This window comes from Primulina eburnea, chromosome 3 (assembly GCF_022965805.1).
Source record: "Primulina eburnea isolate SZY01 chromosome 3, ASM2296580v1, whole genome shotgun sequence".
NCBI classification, from domain to species: domain Eukaryota; kingdom Viridiplantae; phylum Streptophyta; class Magnoliopsida; order Lamiales; family Gesneriaceae; genus Primulina; species Primulina eburnea.
This window is the reverse complement of record NC_133103.1, coordinates 13,379,431-13,396,874: the sequence shown is the minus strand read 5'-3', so window position 1 is coordinate 13,396,874 and position 17,444 is coordinate 13,379,431. Positions and strand designations below refer to the sequence as shown.

At 34.2% G+C, this 17,444-nt stretch overlaps 3 protein-coding genes and 1 pseudogene across 6 annotated transcripts; 1 reads left to right on the top strand and 3 right to left on the bottom strand.

Moving 5' to 3' along the window:
• The first annotated feature begins 1,588 nt into the window (after positions 1-1,588).
• Positions 1,589-3,518, top strand: LOC140826631 ((+)-neomenthol dehydrogenase-like). The gene is made up of 5 exons (XM_073189081.1): positions 1,589-1,659; positions 1,800-2,049; positions 2,435-2,536; positions 2,629-2,805; positions 3,008-3,518. The coding sequence occupies exons 1-5, from the start codon at positions 1,625-1,627 to the stop codon at positions 3,383-3,385; spliced, it is 942 nt and encodes a 313-aa protein (XP_073045182.1). The 5' UTR covers positions 1,589-1,624; the 3' UTR covers positions 3,386-3,518.
• A 703-nt stretch (positions 3,519-4,221) lies between these two features.
• Positions 4,222-7,677, bottom strand: LOC140826628 (bifunctional protein FolD 4, chloroplastic-like; annotated as a pseudogene).
• Positions 7,678-7,880: 203 nt separating this feature from the next.
• On the bottom strand, positions 7,881-10,154 carry LOC140826626 (LIM domain-containing protein PLIM2b-like). The gene is made up of 5 exons (XM_073189076.1): positions 9,782-10,154; positions 9,194-9,293; positions 9,014-9,039; positions 8,757-8,846; positions 7,881-8,288 (listed from the first exon to the last, which is right to left on the bottom strand). Exons 1-5 carry the CDS (start codon positions 9,920-9,922, stop codon positions 7,983-7,985), a joined length of 663 nt encoding a protein of 220 aa, XP_073045177.1. The 5' UTR covers positions 9,923-10,154; the 3' UTR covers positions 7,881-7,982.
• A 583-nt stretch (positions 10,155-10,737) lies between these two features.
• LOC140826625 (uncharacterized) lies at positions 10,738-15,865 on the bottom strand. 4 transcript variants are annotated; one of them, XM_073189072.1, is made up of 13 exons: positions 15,733-15,865; positions 15,396-15,597; positions 14,806-14,880; positions 14,552-14,653; positions 14,435-14,466; positions 14,181-14,294; positions 13,955-14,069; positions 13,650-13,840; positions 13,450-13,566; positions 13,051-13,131; positions 12,611-12,843; positions 12,177-12,216; positions 10,738-11,603 (listed from the first exon to the last, which is right to left on the bottom strand). In XM_073189072.1, exons 1-13 carry the CDS (start codon positions 15,784-15,786, stop codon positions 11,016-11,018), a joined length of 1,944 nt encoding a protein of 647 aa, XP_073045173.1. In that variant the 5' UTR covers positions 15,787-15,865; the 3' UTR covers positions 10,738-11,015. The 4 variants fall into 4 exon arrangements, with proteins under 4 accessions (XP_073045173.1, XP_073045175.1, XP_073045174.1 ...); XM_073189074.1 differs by lacking the exon at positions 15,733-15,865 and having other exon boundaries at positions 14,766-14,880; positions 15,396-15,469; XM_073189073.1 differs by lacking the exons at positions 15,396-15,597; positions 15,733-15,865 and adding an exon at positions 15,210-15,388.
• Positions 15,866-17,444: the final 1,579 nt, after the last annotated feature.

The following is a 17,444-nucleotide window of genomic DNA, read 5'->3' as shown; positions in this document are numbered from 1 at the left end:
GTTAAATAATTGGAAATATAGATCACCGTAAATTATTGAACCCGTCAAATTATTTTTTTTCAAAAAATTATTTATTTGTAAAATATTAGGTAATTTATCTTTTCAAAAAAATTCATATTTTTTTGAAAAAATCTTTTATTTATTTAAATATGTGTTGTTTAGTTTTCTAAAAAAGAAACAAAAGTGTATGTGTATCGCTCTATTTGTTAGGATCAAACGCTTACAACCACGGCAAAAGTTATAGTTGTTAGTCAATGCACAACTTTATTTTTGTATATTTGTGACAGCACATAGTGCACCTGCTTGGGAGTTAATATGTCAGGTTGATAGACCCATGAGTCTAGGGAGTTCGTGTCTATTTGATGGTGCTCTCTCGATTCTTTTAGAGATCAGTCTTACACTTCCCTGCCGTCGACCTTGTCTCCAACATAGAATCTAGCCAACCAGATCAAGCGGCGCAACGTTAGCAACTTGACGTATAGAGAAACTTTACAAACGGACCAGGTGTCTGTCCATTCTCTGTGTATCTACCATAATATTCTGTACCTCTATCAGTTCTCACGATCTTGATTTATTTTTCATATTGCTTCTCCACTTCAGCCTTGAAAACCTTAAAGGCTTAAAGTGCTTCGTTTTTGTTCTGAAGCATGTAGATATAAATATATCGTGAGTAATCATCAATAAAGCAGATGAAGTATTTCAGACTTTAATTTGCATCTCCATATTTGAACCACAAATATATGAATGTATGATTTTTAACATTTATGTACTCCTCTTGGCACCATTTTTAGACTTATTAATCTTCTTTCCCTTAATGCAATCTACAGAAGTCTTAAAATTAGTAAAATCTAAAGTACTCTGTTATTCAATAATTTTTTAATCATCTCTATGGAGATGTGTCTCAATCTCTAGTGCTACAATATAGAGGACTCTTAATTTATAACACATCTTTTAATACATCTTTGAACATGCATGGTGGTGTTATTATTTTGTAAAGAACTAGAGAAAAGACCATAAATCATTGTACCATTTTCAACAATATTTGGTTTATAAAATAATTTTATTGATTTATCAAAAAACCGAAAGGAATAACCAAGAAGTACAAGATTTGAAATTGAAATTAAATTTCTAAAAAAATTAGAAATATAAAATATCTTTTCCAACTTTAAAATAAAACAAATATTTAACATAAGACAGTAAGTTCCCATAACCGCTGCATGCGAATACATCTTAGCTAAGAAGCATATTTAGAAGTGAGAACACTTTAAATCTTTTACGTCCAACTTATCGATCGTTGAACTTGGCACCTAGTGAGAAACACATAGAAATTGCAAAATATATATATATATATATATATATATATATATATATATATATATATATATATATATATATATATATATATATATATATAACGTCCAACTTATCGATCGTTGAACTTTGCACCTAGTGAGAAACACATAGAAATTGCAAAATATTCAATAATTTGCGCACAATAATTTTTTAATAGAATAAGGTGTCACAATTAGACTAAGGTCAAATATCGCTGTTTTGTTTTTAGTTCTTTGAAAAAAATATATATTATATAACGAAATCTCCCCCGATATCACTTCATGATTTGCAGATGGCTGAGCAAATACGAAACCTCTCGACAAATAGGTACCAATTTATTTTTAAAATGTTTCTTTCTTTATTTCCTGGACATTTCACCATAAATTTCATGATAAATTTCTTGATTCGAGGTACCGTTTCAGTATCATAGTTATATTCAAACTTGGACATATTTGGATTATTTATAGATATGCAGTCGTGACGGGTGCAAATAAAGGGATTGGGTTTGAAATATGCAAACAATTAGCTTCAAGAGGAATACATGTGATATTGACATCAAGGGATATGAAGAGAGGCATTGAAGCTAAAGAAAAGCTTGAGGCGCAGTTTGGTCTTTCAAATAATGTTGTCTTTCATCAGCTTGATGTTCTTGACCCTGCTAGCATTGCCTCCCTTGTTGATTTCATCACCACAAACCATGGAAAGCTTGATATTTTGGTATTACTTCCATCTTCCGACAAGAAATAATTTTGTTTGGGGTTTTCTGAATTTTTTATGAGTTTTTAAGTTAATTTATAGATAGATTTTTGATAGAATAAATCTATAGTTTTAAATCATAAAATCAGCAATATTATTAATTTTAGAGAAATGACTATATTTTTTAGGCATTAAAAAGTTCGAAGATGAATTTCAAGTACTATATGGATTAGATATGGTTTTTTTTTTTAATGCAAAATCTACACCGAAATAGAATTTGTGGTTGAAGTGGTTTTAAAATATTTTGCGAAATTCTTAAATTTATTTTGGTTGTCTGTTGATGTATACAACTCTGGTTTGGTGGTGTGCATGTGTTTCTTGAAAATTTTGGAGTATATATATGCAGGTGAATAATGCAGGTACTGCTGGGATATGTATAGAGGGAGACCCTCTAATTATTCCAGAGCTCGTAGACGGAGACATTGCTTCCGTTTTCTCCGACGGAGAGGTGATTGGTTGCAGGACGACGAGTTTGTGTGTATAGTTAGTTAGTTGGATATGTTTCTTGAAATGTAAATGAGATTTGTTGATGTCACACAGGCAGAACCAGTGGAGCTGAAAAATGGAAAATTTATTGAGAGTTTGGGGGATGCAAAAGATTGCATTCAAACCAACTATTATGGTGCAAAAAGGATGACAGAAGCACTTATTCCCCTCCTACAACTCTCTCATTCACCAAGAATTGTCAATGTGTCTTCCATTTTGGGGAATCTGAAGGTGAACACGCATCACTTGATCATCACTCTAATCACAAATCATTCGGATCAAAACGATTTCGAAAAGCCAAAAATTTGACCTTCAGTATTTGTGCTTCGGCTGTGTCTCGATTATGATATTCAAACACAAACTGATATTCAAATAAGTGTCGAACTTCGTTTTCCAAATTGATATTGACTTCATATTTTCATTGATATTTAAGCTCTTACCCAATGAATGGGCTAAAGGGATACTGAGCAATGCAGAAACCCTCACAGAAGAGAAACTAGACCAAGTAATAGAAGAATTCCTCAAGAATTTCGAAGAGGGTTCGGTGCAAACAAAACGATGGCCTACTCAAGTTGCAGCGTACAAGATTTCGAAAGCATCCTTGTCTGCATACACGAGAATCATGGCTAAAAAATATCCAACTTTCTGCATCAACTGTGCTTGTCCTGGTTTTGTTCGAACACATATGACTTGCAATCAGGGTCCTTTATCCGTCGAAGAAGGAGCGGAAGGTCTGGTAAACCTAGCGTTGTTGCCGGATGGAGGGCCGTCGGGATTGTTCTTTTATCGGAAGGAGGTGTCTTTCTTTTAGTCCAAGCGAGTTGCCATGCTTGTGATTTGCACCAATTATTTATCGTGAAAGTTTCAAGCGAAGAAACAGTCTCGCTGGAATATTTCGTGTTTCAGTTTCTTGCATTTGCTTTTGGATTAAAAGCTTCTCATTTTCGTGAAGAGTGAGTCTCACCGTCTCACGGATCATAATTTGTGAGACGGGTCAACCCTACTCATATTCACAATAAAAAGTAATACTCTTAGCATAAAAAATAATACTTTTTCATTGGTGACCCAAATAAGAGATCCGTCTCACATATACGACTCGTTAGACCGTCTCACACAAGTTTTTACCTTTAATGAAATAAATGTCACGTGTTCCACGATATTTTATTTTTCTTTCATTCCAAGAGGAACACATAAATTTTTGAAATCCGAAACTTTCAGGACCTTCGAATTGGAACGAAGAAAAGGAGAAAATTATTCAGCAACATTATTTGTGGGAAAAAATTACGGGGTTTTTTTTTATTAAAAAAAGTGGATAACACGAAAACATTCGTTTTCCAAAACTATTCAGGATTGTTTTAAGGATATAGAAACTACTTTGTGATGAATTATTTGGATAAAGGCAACACTAAGGACTCAAACGATCAGAGTCTATTCATGAACTTTTCAAAAAATGTTTGATCTGAATTCGAATTTATAGAACTCGAACCAAACTCAAATATGTTCTAACTTTTTTCAAGATGAACTCAAGTCAAATTATGTTATTCGATATCCTTCACGAACTTTGATATTTTATATTAACATAATATAAATACATGTAAAATAAATAGATTTAAAGTATTTCAAGTATTTATTTTCGAGCAATAATTTAAATCTGTTCGAATCTTTCGAGATAGCCTGGATTCGAACCTTTTGAATCGAGCACAATCTCGAATATATCTATTTCCAGCTAAATTCGAACCTTAAATTTTTCGGCAATGATTGGTTTAGAAACCATAATATACTAAAATAATAGGGGGTCGACATATTTTTCCTATCATAATATATACTTAAGATTCGATGTTGGAGTTAAAACCCCAAGCTTGGAAACGCATTCTCATATGATTGACGTGCTGCATAGGCCAATTTCATCAACATTTTTGCCCTTCAGGCTATGTCGTTCTTTCCTCTTGTTCGTATTTTCCTTATCCATCTTTCACGGTTGTATAAAGAATCTGCAACTAAAATCCAAACCTGGATGCTATGTTTCAGTCATGGATTTCACCATGTATGCACTGTCAAACTCAGCAAGCTGCTTTAGAACAGGTGCGGCCTATTGATAGATCTTCTTCTGAACAATATGCATAGGCAGTATTGACATCCATGATAAAAGGGATGAAGAACGAGACACCAGTAGTTAATCCAGTCGACCAGGTTGTCAGTTTGTTGGTCGTTTTGCAAGTTTTTCATGGTTGACACCAAATTCCCTTCTTCAATTAAACACCGCAACGCTATAGCAGGGGGTTTGGTGAACCCCTATCTATTACCAATTCTTTGTTCCTCCAGTTTTACAGTTTGTTTCGGACCATACAGTGCTCCAGTTCTTGATAGCATTGGCAGATCTGTTCCCATTTTGGAAATATTTATTAGCTCTCTTGGCTGAGCTAAGTGTATTTGAGAGAAGCATTGCTATGGTCATCGGTCCAACTCCACCAGGGACTGGGGTGATAGCTGAAGCAATTTTGCTTGCTTCCTTGAAACACACATCTCCCACCATTCGATAGCCTCGTGGGCTACTATTATCCTACCATGTTTGAAGGTATAAGTACAACAATCTTTTACTATTGAACTACATGTGAAAGCAGGATTGATAAAAAGAAGACCTGCAAAAAGGTTTCTTACCTCAACGGGATTAATTCCAACATCAATGACAACCGCACCATGCTTGATCCAACTACCTTTAACCATGTGTGGCTGACCCACGGCTGAGATTAAAATATCAGCTTCTCTAGTCATCTACCCGGGATTTATTGTTCCTGGCTGAATGACAGTGACTGTGGCATATTCCCTCTACCAGAACAAGTAATATATTTGGGTATCACTATCAAGTGGCATCTACAGAAATATTGTTTAGTGTTTAATGAATAAAGAAAGTACATACTTGCAAAAGAAGAGCAGCAGGCAATCCCACTATATTACTCCTGCCAACTACAACAGCCCTCTTTCCCTCGATAGAAACACCATATCTATGCAATAACTCTATGCATCCTTTGGGGGTACATGGAACAAATAAAGGTTCTCTATCTAAAATGGCTAAAAGACCAATGTTCAGCGGGTTGAGTCCATCCACATCCTTTTCAATGTGAACAGCATTTAATATATTCTGCTCATTCATATGCTGGAGACACACATTATGATGTTAAGAACAGTAACAGAACAGAAAACTCATTCGAATGAGCATAAATATCCATGCTCGATGAGAAGGTGAATTATAATAACTGGATAAATTTGTTATTAAAGCTAGCACTCCAGAAATTAAACCACCTTGTATAAACCAAATATCAACGACAAATGGTGAGAGAAGATTTGCATCAAGCTAATTAGAGATTCAAAGCATGGTGTCTTTTAATTTCTTAGACAACAGCAAGCAGACATAAATACAAAATATGAGGCAGATATAATATAGGACTCTACGGCTTATTGAGTAGGCGTCTAAAAGAAATTTAGGCATGCTTGCTCGTAATCAATGTCACTATCCTGAAAATTTCACAAAAAAGGGTTTTGGGATTTATTTAGTGTTTAAAATACAGTCCATTCTTGTATCACAACTCATAAAAATTTCACAAAGAACAAAGGACGATTGGTTTTAGAGGCTTACAGAAGGTAAAGGCAACTGAACAAGAATGCCATTGACTAAAGGATCATCATTGAACACTGAGATATACTTTAGGACTTCTTGTTCTGAGGAGTCTTCAGGCAAGTGCACATTATAGGAATTTATTCCTACAGCTCGCAGGCTATATTGTTTTCTACGTAAGTTGCAGAATCTTTTCGGTCCCCAACAAGAATGACTCCCAGTCCAGGAACAACCCCTGGATATTCCTTCATCTTTGATATTTCAGTAGCTATTTCATCTCTGATGTCTCTGGCCACTGAATTTCCATCAATAATCTTAGCGGACCCCTCTTTGACCACTGAAGCTGCGAAAGATTTTCATTGAATCTTAGAAGTCACAACTTCACATTTTCCTAACTATTAAATAACCCCAAACAGAGTTTCTAAAAGACATAAGGCGTCTTGATAGGTTCAAGGCACTGAGAGATGTGGTGATTACACCCAAACGCGTGTCAAAGCCAACCCTTCGATGAAGCATGCCTCTTGGTTATGAAGCACGAGATTCAGTGCGCTTTAGAGGCTCACTATACCCTTCAAGGCAGTTCTAAATTCAGGGAAGGTGATATGCAAGGAAACATCATATTAAAACTTAATGAATTTGCGCAAAAAAAAAAAATCTGTTTAGATTATAATATTTTGTCTCTCAAGGACCTCACAAGTCAATGCTCTTTGCATCCAGGCTCTGCGATATAATGCCTATTTGTGCCTCTAGCAACAGTGATTTCAAAAAAAATAAAAAAGAACAAAAAAGAGGAAAGAAACTAAAATCCGAGACCTAAGAAGCACTGGATATGTTTACTTCACTGTACATCTTCAGTCACTATGAACACATACTCAGTCACATTCAGAAGAGGCAGTCCGCAGTTGAGTTATTACTGAAGAAACTAACAAATTTAAGCTACATAACCAAATTAAAGATCCAACTTTTAGTAAAAATCGCCCAACTCCATTTCACGCATATTCCAAGCAAAAGCTTCTTCCCGATTGACATAAAAATGCAAAAGTTAGATAATTGATTGATTATCTCGCAATTCTTGATGTACACATCAACCTCTCGAGACTCGAATCCCAACATAAGAGCTCGCAAATTACTAAATGATAATAACAATACGTTAAATGAATAAATAAGGAATTATAAAAAATTCCATGGATCATGAATTAGAAGTACAAAAAAGAAAAAAAGAAAAAATGAGGTACGGGCATCCGTGTTAAAAGTTCTACTTGCGGGAGCCAAAGGGCTTCGAGTAGGCGCCGCGTGGACATTAGTCATAGGATAAACTCTGCGCAACCCATTACAGCACCCGTGGACGGAGGAGCGGCTGCTGTTGCTGATCATCGCGGTTGCGAAGGCCGCCTTACGACCGAGTTTTCCGTACATGACGCCTCAGCTCCACGTTTGGTCTCTCGCAAGAGAATTGAATATCGATACTCACTAGCCAATAATATTAAAAAGAAAAAATTGCGACTTTTATTTCTTTGAGATTTATATATATGTATATATATATATAATTATAATAAATATTTTTTGGAGATTTATAAATATATATAATATTTATTAACTTCTCTGAAGAGTGGCATGCGTTTCTGAAATGAACCATAAGCTATGATAAATTAGACAAATACAAGTAGATTTCACCAAATTATGAATTGCACAAAAAAAGAAATAACGTTTTACAATTAATTGAGAAATATAAACTAAATACTCAAAATTATAAATATATCTATAAAATTTGTTGACAAGCTCAATTAAACCATTCTTAAGATTGTTCATGTGCCTCCTCATGAACTGAATCGAGACCATTCTCATTGTTTGCGTTCGACTGCTCGTGTTCATTGATTTCCACTTCGTTCTTTGTGGGTTCGACCGGCTCCACGACACTTTTCTTGTTACTGGCTGCATCGAGGACATGTTGGTAACTTCCTTTCTCCATGAAGAGTTGCTGAAAATGAACTTTGCAATATAGGATTCCATCCAAAGCAGCATATGATGAGTGCGTAAGATGACAGCCCCCATGAGCACATTTGAAACATGGCTTATGGAATGATTCTCCTTCCATGGTCACCTATTTTTTTTAGCAATCTTGTGTTATAAACCTCTAAATAAACGTTTTGACCAATTGTTTAAATAGTAAAATTTTTCTTTATTCATGTTATATAGATTATATGAGCCTTCATCAATTTTTTTTACGTAAGAAATATCATAACACGCGTGTTTTTATGCAGAATTTACATGTAAAAAATTATTTATAAAGATATATAAATTTTTTAAAGACATTTTTATAACATTTCGAATTCTTCCATGTAATTTTACTAATTATGTTAGTAAATATTAAATTCGATGTATTATTTATTCATATTTTTATCTAATTTAATATCATGTTTGATGCACCATATTATTTATCAATCAAATCAAACATTATGTTAACTATCATTTTTATATATTTTATTATTAAAAAATATTACTTATGTTCACACTATCTGTGTCATACCACGAACCAGACGATAACTTAATAAATATTAAATTGTCAAACCTTTTCAAATGGGTACACGGTTTTGTGACAAGCGGGGCATTTGTCTTGGGTTCCACAGAACATGGCGGAGACCTTGGTTGGTGCCTTTGACTGCATGATTCAATACCATATAACAATTATTTCTCACAAATTCGCCAAAATCGTCGCGTAAACTAATATTTCTGTATTCGAAAGTCGAATATTTTTGTTTTTATATTATCTACTTGTGATGATTTTATACATTAGACGACTGATCGAATGGAGTATTGGGAACATACCGTGGAATTGTCCTTGTCCGATTTTGCTGTGTAAATGAATACCGATCATCAATGGCCCAAGGAAAAAAAAATGTAATTAGTGAAAACGAAAGAAAGTTTAAATCAAATGATAATATAAAAATCAACAATCAGATGATATAAACTCCTTGATGCTTAGAAAAGAGGATGCAAATCATTTACCATTTTGAAAGTTCTTGCTAAAATTTCCCGACTCCTTGAATAGTTGTTCAAAGTGAGCCTTGCAAAACAGGACTCCATCCATTGAGGAATAGTTACTCATCTGCCGTCGAGCATTGCCAGCATAAACATTACAATTTTCAATTTTTCATGCCACAAAAATCCCAAAAAAAATCATCTTTTAATGAACAAAAATAATAAAATGAGAAAATTGCATCTTAACCATCAATCTAGGAAGTTTTATCTGCAATGACAAACATGTTTTATTCGATCATACCCCGAGGATATTGCTATAAGCTTTCATCCAATGGTGTAATACGAAACACATCTGATTTTTCACGTTGCTCAGTGCATCGCTCAACAAGAAAAATCATGTGTAACTCACTGTATATCATTGGATCAATGTCCGAAGGGTAGAGTCGAACTAGCCAACATACAAAGACGAGCAAAGATATTTTGATGGGATAAACATGACATTTAAAAAAATAATAATTTTCTTGATTTGAAGAAGCAAAGATTCTGCTCGTCCTTGTATAATACAAGACACAGTATATGATCGTGAGATAGGTAGTCGGGGATATATTATATTACCACAAGAGTGCCTTTACAATGACTGCATTTGAAGCAAGATTTATGAAAAGTTGCACCATCTGCGGACAACAGATCGACAAAGTAAACAGTCTTGTCACAAGCCTTGCACTTATCCAATGTTCCTGTAAATGTTGATGCCATCTCCTTTCCTCTTCTATTCTGCACTTCGTATATATTTTTCCCTCAGAAGAACAATTCTAAACAATATTCCCAACTCTTAGCCATTGGCATCCATACAAATGAAATAATCTGCTTCGGGAAGATGAAAACAGAGAGATTTGTTAACTTTTCTTTCTGATTTTTCAGTTTGGAATGGATGGAAATTGAAGTTTGAAGGGTATTGATGACACGTGATTGGAGATCCCATTGTTGTGAACGAATGTAAAGATTATTAAATGCTGTGAGAATCCACTTAAAGTGGAGAGAAAATAGGCTGATGATCCGACTCCGGGAAAAATACCCTTTGAAATTTACTCCATTAGCTATTTGGGGTTAAGTGCTGTAGTTTATGGTCGATTCGGATAGGCCAAGTCACTTGAATCTCATTAATCTATTTTACACCAAGTATTATTAAATATTCACCCTTAAATGCATCATTGGATTGATACCTTACGGATTATTTGAAACTTTTCCGCTCTATGCCATGAAGTATTATACATTAGATCATGTGATTGCATGATATAAAATATCTGATATGTGCCTCTTTTAATTGATATGCCTGAACGTCTTTTAACACCTAGGCCATTATAGATAGAAAAATTGGTGAACGGGAGTATTTTCTTATCATTTATGTCGCATTTATTCACTTGTCAACGTAGATTACCATTTTCAAGTGAATGTACATAAAACCTAAAGGGGATGGAATTCAAAGACAGTTGACCCAAAATATTTTGTATGGATTATTACGGGTAATTGGGTAAATAAGATCCTGAAGTAGGGGTAACGGAAATACCCCATTGAAGATACAAAGGTCGTCATCCAAATTCATGTAATCCATGCTTTATCCCACATAAAAAAAATCAAAGTAGGTTGAACTCAATCGGCTAACTGATCTATGTTTTATGTTGTATCTATTTCTAATAGTAAAATAAAATGAAAGATTCGCAACTCGAATGTAACATCAATATGAATCTTTTAATGATTCATGCTCGCCAGACAATTAATGTGAGTCGGAGACGCGAATTTGAAATGAAAGTGGCTAATGGCAAGCATAGAAAGGTACCCAAACGGTTTATCATGGCGGCAACACGACCTTCTGGCTTAGTATGACATCAGATGTGGTCTTTCCATGTCTATCAATTCTTCTGGAGCAATTTACGCCTCCATCCAGAATGTTACGTACCACAACATTTAGCGAACAAACCCCTTTAACTTCGTAAATCTCCACCCTGACATTTTCATCGGCCCACTTGTCTCTTCTATCTATATCATCTTGTTCAAGAAAAGAAGATGGATTTAAAAGAGTCGAGACGACTTTTCTTACCCATGTTGGTGTCACGATAGCCTTTAGCCTCTCGACATCAGGTAGAAAATGCGGGATCACGGAGAAGTTGAGATCATTTCCTTTGTCACCGGCCCTGCAATGAGCTACGGTGTATAGAGGAATCTTTATGCCAGATGGGGCAGCAGAGAGCTGAGGTTCTGTATATGACGATTCTTTGCTCAAATTGTCAGTGGTTCCTTTTTTGATACATTGCAACTTTGGTTCATTATAAGTATGCTTCTGCGTTGCACGTGATGAGATACTGGTTTTCTGATCGGTTGAGTTGAATGTGTTGTTCCTTGCCGCTCCTATTTGCCAATGGACGTGTTTACGATCTACCTGAATGACCAAAACAACGTATTTATCCAATTCTATGTTGATGATGCTGCCTAGTAAAAACATGCGAGTGATCATAAAAATGACAAGCTTATATCGCAAGTAAACGCAGATTTGATACACGAGGGTCCACAATCTCCCCTAAAACACCATCCAAGTGGTTAGCAACAGGTACAATAACTAATCTTCTACATCTTCAACTATGTTCAAATCAGTTATCATCATTACTAGTGGCTCTACGGCTATATTAGCCTGCCGAGGAGTGTCATGGCTAATGCTTTCTTCAATGGGTTCCTTAAACTATAAAATATGTTCATCACTTTTGTTTTTAATATTTCAAAAACCACAGGGGAAATTATGAAGATCGATAATTAATGATGCATGAATTATGCTGGAACAGGTAACGCTCCATCAGGTGAGAAGTCCAAGGATGTAAAGGAGCAGATACTTCTGAAGCAGTAAAACTGAATTCATCAGTTTCATAAAAACAACAACGACACCACCTCTCAAAAACTAGTTAAATAGGAACACATGCAAGCCCCCAATTATGCTCACACATAGAGAAAAGGGAGGTACCAATCCTTTTTCGAGGAAAATTTCTTTTCTGCATCCAGTGCTGCATTAAGAAAGTGAACGGCATAATTATCAACAGAAATAGTAAATTATAAAACATATGTTTAGAAATTAATATATCAAATTCAAAGTAAAAATTAGATTGCGAACAAGATTCAAAACGATGAAGAAACAATCAAGTAACAGCATGCCTGCAGCTTTGACTTTACAATTATCATTTCACAACAAACATTCTGCAAAAACAAACCTCCTACATCTTAGTTAATAATGACTTAATATATATGGTTTTTCAGGTTATTCATTTGATTATGAATCTGTATCACAATAAACAACCAAGCAAGCATTTTTATATTAGTAAACATCTGGTAATGACGAAAGATCCAGTTCAAACCGATTTTCTGATAAAATTTGAGATGATGCAGTAACTTGAAAATGACCTGATGCCACCGCCACCCGCGGGGCCGTTGGTGTACAAAGCCGTAAACTCCTTTGTAAACTGCACTGCATGCTCCTCTTTCTCAAACACGCCATCCATCCGGAATCTAATATCTTTAATGTTCTTTGGGAATGTATCATCGATGCTCGATGCCTTCAGGCTATCCAGACCAATAATATATGAAAAAATGCAGCTGCTTATACCAGGATATATTTCATCAATCCAAGCCCTAACCTGATGCAAAAGGTTAAATCAGGTAGAGTTTGTATAAATCATGTCTGACTGATCAAGAACCAAATTGGAAATTAAAAGTCAACATCTTTGCCTTTGCAACGTGCCAGATGATAAATCCATTCACGAAGTAGATTTGGCAGTAAAATATTAAATCATCCTTTTGCAATAGAAGAACATGGTTATGTTGATTTCTAGGAAACTATTTACCAGAAATTCAGCAGCTTTAGCACGTTGTATAGATTCATGACCTCCATAAGATATTTCTCCCCAACCTTTCCACCCAGAATCCTGAAAACAGGATAGGAATGGCATAAGAAAGAAAAAAACAATGTTTTAATCTGCTCAAGTAGGGGACATAACCACCAAGAAAGACAACTGCACGGAGATTGATATCCAGATTGAACAAAAGATGTTCTTCAGAACTTTTTGACTGAGAGAACGGCTTAAGACCTCACCCACCAAAACTGGATAACTAAATAGAGTAAACGTACCGTGCGGTAAATTCATATCTTTAATATCAAACAAACACTAAGGTACAGTACTATGTGTGCGCATGAGGAACTAGCTTGTTTATACACCTTTTATGGGAGATAGAGGGGAGATTACCTTTGATCCCAGGCACAACAACTTTTGAGGTACCGGTTCAACAGAAGGCTTTGCTCCTGAGCAGAGGACTTTGCTATTGGACAATGGTTCAAATGTAACATTTTGAATGTCTATAATCTGTTTACAGAACAGTGTCTATGATCATTTATTCCACCCATACGCTGGATTTTAGAAAAAATACAATAGGCAACTTAAATTACCACATCTGGAGTTATATAAGCACTGGGATCTCCAATTTCATATAGAAGCTGTTCAGCACAAGTACAAAAATTTATAACCCCACCGGTGCCTTCTGCCTTTGCTACAGATACAGTCCCATCAAAAGTAACTTCCGCAAATGGAAGAGATAAATCAAGCAAGTTTTGGAAAGACATGTTTCGATATCTATCGCCTGAAACAGAACATTTACACCAATCTTTTGTCAAACAATGTTTTCTATTATAAAAAAGCTTAACGGTGCACTTGAATATTTACATCACCACATGGTTCCATAGCAAAAGATCACCTGGATGCATATAATAACCCCCGGTGAGTTGACAACCACATTCCAGCAGGTGGCCTGCCAAAGAACCTTGTGCCAGGAGGTGCAGCTCATTCCAGTTCCATCCCAGTTCAAATACCTGATCAAACCGAAAAAGCATTTATCAAGTCAAAGTTTGTGAAACAAATTAGAAAAAACTCTTTTCCACTGAAGAACATTGAATATATCAAAGTATGATTTAAATCCATACCATCGGACCTAAGAATAAAGACGCATCCGCAACACGAGAAGTAATTATTACATTTGGTGTGTACCTCTCGAGGCATTCAACTAAAGGAGCTGCCCCAAGATAGACACTGACATCCTACATGGATCAGCATTCAGCAGCAGGAAAAAGTGAAACAGAGTTCACAGGCGCCACACAAATTGCAAGCTCACAACATCAGATATGAATGATACAACCATGCCCTTGAGAGACGCAATTAATGAGTTCCAAAATCTTACTCTATCAACATATTTCAGGTGATCATCCAGGCCTGGATGCATCCAAAAGAATATAATTAACTGTAATTTTGCTTCACAGGAATTGATTTATTATCTTCTCCCGACATCGAAGAATACCTATATTCGAAACAGATGATTGATAAGCCAGGCCAACACTTATATTTAACCCCAGCTTGCTAGCAATGTTCAAAACCTCTTGCTGAGCACCATATGGATTCTCTTCTCATGGGTAAGAAAAAAAATGATAATATTTATACAAGCAAGAGAAGTTCAAAGCATTGAATATCATTAACATAATAATGATGAGGAAAGCCAACAGTATGGATGCTACCCATTGATGGAAAATTATTGATAGCTCTTTCTGTACTCACTTGCACCCATATTGGTAATAATGCAGACTCCTCGTTCCACAGCCAGAGGTAGAAGCAACTGCATCCACTCGGAAACTGGAAATTGATAACTTTCAGCGAATATACAGTAAAAAACAGGGTTAAGCTTTTGCTGCAATGCATCATAACAAATAACACCAGGATACCTATAGCTCCATTTGAATGACACAAAGTTCAAGATCGGTATCATAGTGTCAGGACGATCCACAACATTTTCCATTTCAAATTTGTACATTATGTTTCTGTTAACCGCCTTTATTTCCCATGAATTGTATCCCACATGCAAAATAGGTGCACAATAGCTGTATCTTGCAAATTCCAGTCTAATTTATCAGAAAATTCAAGCAAAGGCATTTTGCCATATTAGCGAGGTTTGAGTTACGCACTTCTTTTTAATTTCCTTCGTCCGTTTATCCCCATTCTATTAATGGTTTTCCTTCAACCGCAAATATGGTCGCTTCAACAATATCGATAAATGACAGAAAGTACAAAGCTAAAGGCAAAAACATTCCTCAAACGTTGAATGTCACAAAAATATCGGTAACCATCACGAGGAACATAAAATTACACACTTCGGGGATCGTAGCCCTCGCCACCAAGTTGCATCGTGCAGTAACGCTCGGCGAGCGTTCTCTCCGCTAAGCACTCAAGTACTAGATAGTCCAGCTCTTTCACTCTTTGGAGCAATCTCAATGCGGCGATTGGCCTATCGCCTCCAAAACCAGCTCCGCATCCGATCGTAACCTTCTCTTTTCGCCTCCGCGGGGTCACTCTCTGCAAGCAAACACAATAATCAAATCCAAACACAAAACTGGCAAAACGAGCTAAAACAAACGCTGGATTGTCTCATTTAGTTGGTACTAAATTTTATCGAAACTTTCCAATTATTTGGCGATTGAACAAAACTACCAGCTTAATCACACAGTCGTGAGTTTCTGGGATTGCACCGCCTGATCCTTCCATTGATGCGACAACTCGAAGCTTTTTCGTGCAGGGAAAGAACTGAATTGCTAACGAACTGTTGATATAAACGATAATGGCTAAGGTTGTAATTTATAATTTGTTTTTTTTTTAATTAAAAAAATAATTTTATTGATATAAAATATATATACAATCTATCAAATATTTTATTATAATTATACATATGAATTATATCGACCCAATCAAACATATGATTATTTTTACGGTCACTAGGAATCTCATAATAACATATGTTTTTATATTACTTTTAATTTATCTTAAATAACTATATCCATATATTCAAATATCAATAATAATTAAAACAAAAACAATAATACTAAATAAATTTTAATATTATTAAATTTCAAATAATATTAAAATTTATTTAGTATTATTGTTTTTGTTTTTAATTATTATTGAATAATATTTTTTTATATATAATGAAATATTAAATTTAAGATTTTTAAAATAAAGATTAATTTTTTTTATAAAAAAAATTAAACATTAACTTAAAAGGTTTTTCGGTTCATAACTTGTCCGACCGATTTTTTGATAAGTTTCAATCGTTAAAACAGTTTTTTTTATAGTGTTTCCAGTCGAACTGTCTGGTCCGGTTCAATTTTGAAAATAATGGTGTATATATTTCACATATGTTTCATAGCGAAAAATCAAAATTTCATAAAATTGTGTTTAAATTGAATGATTTAAATTTGGAATAATATTTGATAGACGATTTAAAATGATTCCATATTGAGATTAATTTTATAAAAACACTACAATGACTCAAAAAAAAAAGGTATTCAGTATTTGAAATTAATTATTAAGTGAATTTGCACAAACAAACAAATGGATGTAAACCATAACTTCAAATTCATGATTCCAAATACAACCTAAATTATTTCCAAATAAAAATTCCGAAAACCTTATCTAGAAAAATATCTTAATTTGATTAAATGACTTCTTATATTTATTTTAACAATAAAAGCCGTGTAAATTATTCTAAAATAAAAAGACAAGTGTGGAATATAGAAAAGCAGACAATGTCATACGTGAATACAATTCCTTTACAATAGAATTATTAGACAATAAATATGCGAAACTTTTTTCATATAAATCTATACTATTACATTATCACTTTCTAGTTGATAGAATTACGTTTTCCTATTTATTTTTTTAAAACAAAAAAAATGAACAACAACAACAACAATAATAATAATAATAATAATAATAATAATAATCATTTGTATAAAATAAAATAATAAACAATATTTATAAAATAAAAGTATAAAAAATGAATTATTAACAATAGGAACTATAATACATTAATAATAATAATAATAAAAAACCCTGCCAATAACTAAAACAACAACAATCAATAATAAACACTAGTACAACGACGCACGCGTTGCGTGCTTGTACGATATGTTTTTATAATTTATTTGATTTATATTTAAATGAAGATCAAAATATATTTATAAGAAATAATGAGTGACTACATTATAATTTTGATATATGAACTAAAAAATAAATTAAAAAAGAATAAAAAAGACTCAAGCAAAAATTGAACCTACAATCTCATGATTAAGAAACATAAACTTTATCCACTAAACTACATGTGACTTACTTTTATTTTTAACACTTTATTAATATATAATTAGTAA

Coding starts and splice junctions, on each gene's coding strand:
- LOC140826626 (XM_073189076.1), bottom strand. CDS start 9,922: ATGGCATCAACATTTACAGGAACATTGGATAAGTGCAAGGCTTGTGAC. Junction 9,294..9,781: donor ATTGTAAAGGCACTCTTGTG/GTAATATAATAT, acceptor GCTCGACGGCAG/ATGAGTAACTATTCCTCAAT. Junction 9,040..9,193: donor TAGCAAGAACTTTCAAAATG/GTAAATGATTTG, acceptor TCATTTACACAG/CAAAATCGGACAAGGACAAT.
- LOC140826631 (XM_073189081.1), top strand. CDS start 1,625: ATGGCTGAGCAAATACGAAACCTCTCGACAAATAG. Junction 2,050..2,434: donor ATGGAAAGCTTGATATTTTG/GTATTACTTCCA, acceptor ATATATATGCAG/GTGAATAATGCAGGTACTGC. Junction 2,537..2,628: donor CCGTTTTCTCCGACGGAGAG/GTGATTGGTTGC, acceptor GATGTCACACAG/GCAGAACCAGTGGAGCTGAA.
- LOC140826625 (XM_073189072.1), bottom strand. CDS start 15,786: ATGGAAGGATCAGGCGGTGCAATCCCAGAAACTCACGACTGTGTGATT. Junction 15,598..15,732: donor ACGACTGTGTGATTAAGCTG/GTAGTTTTGTTC, acceptor GTTTGCTTGCAG/AGAGTGACCCCGCGGAGGCG. Junction 14,467..14,551: donor ATCATCTGTTTCGAATATAG/GTATTCTTCGAT, acceptor GGATGCATCCAG/GCCTGGATGATCACCTGAAA.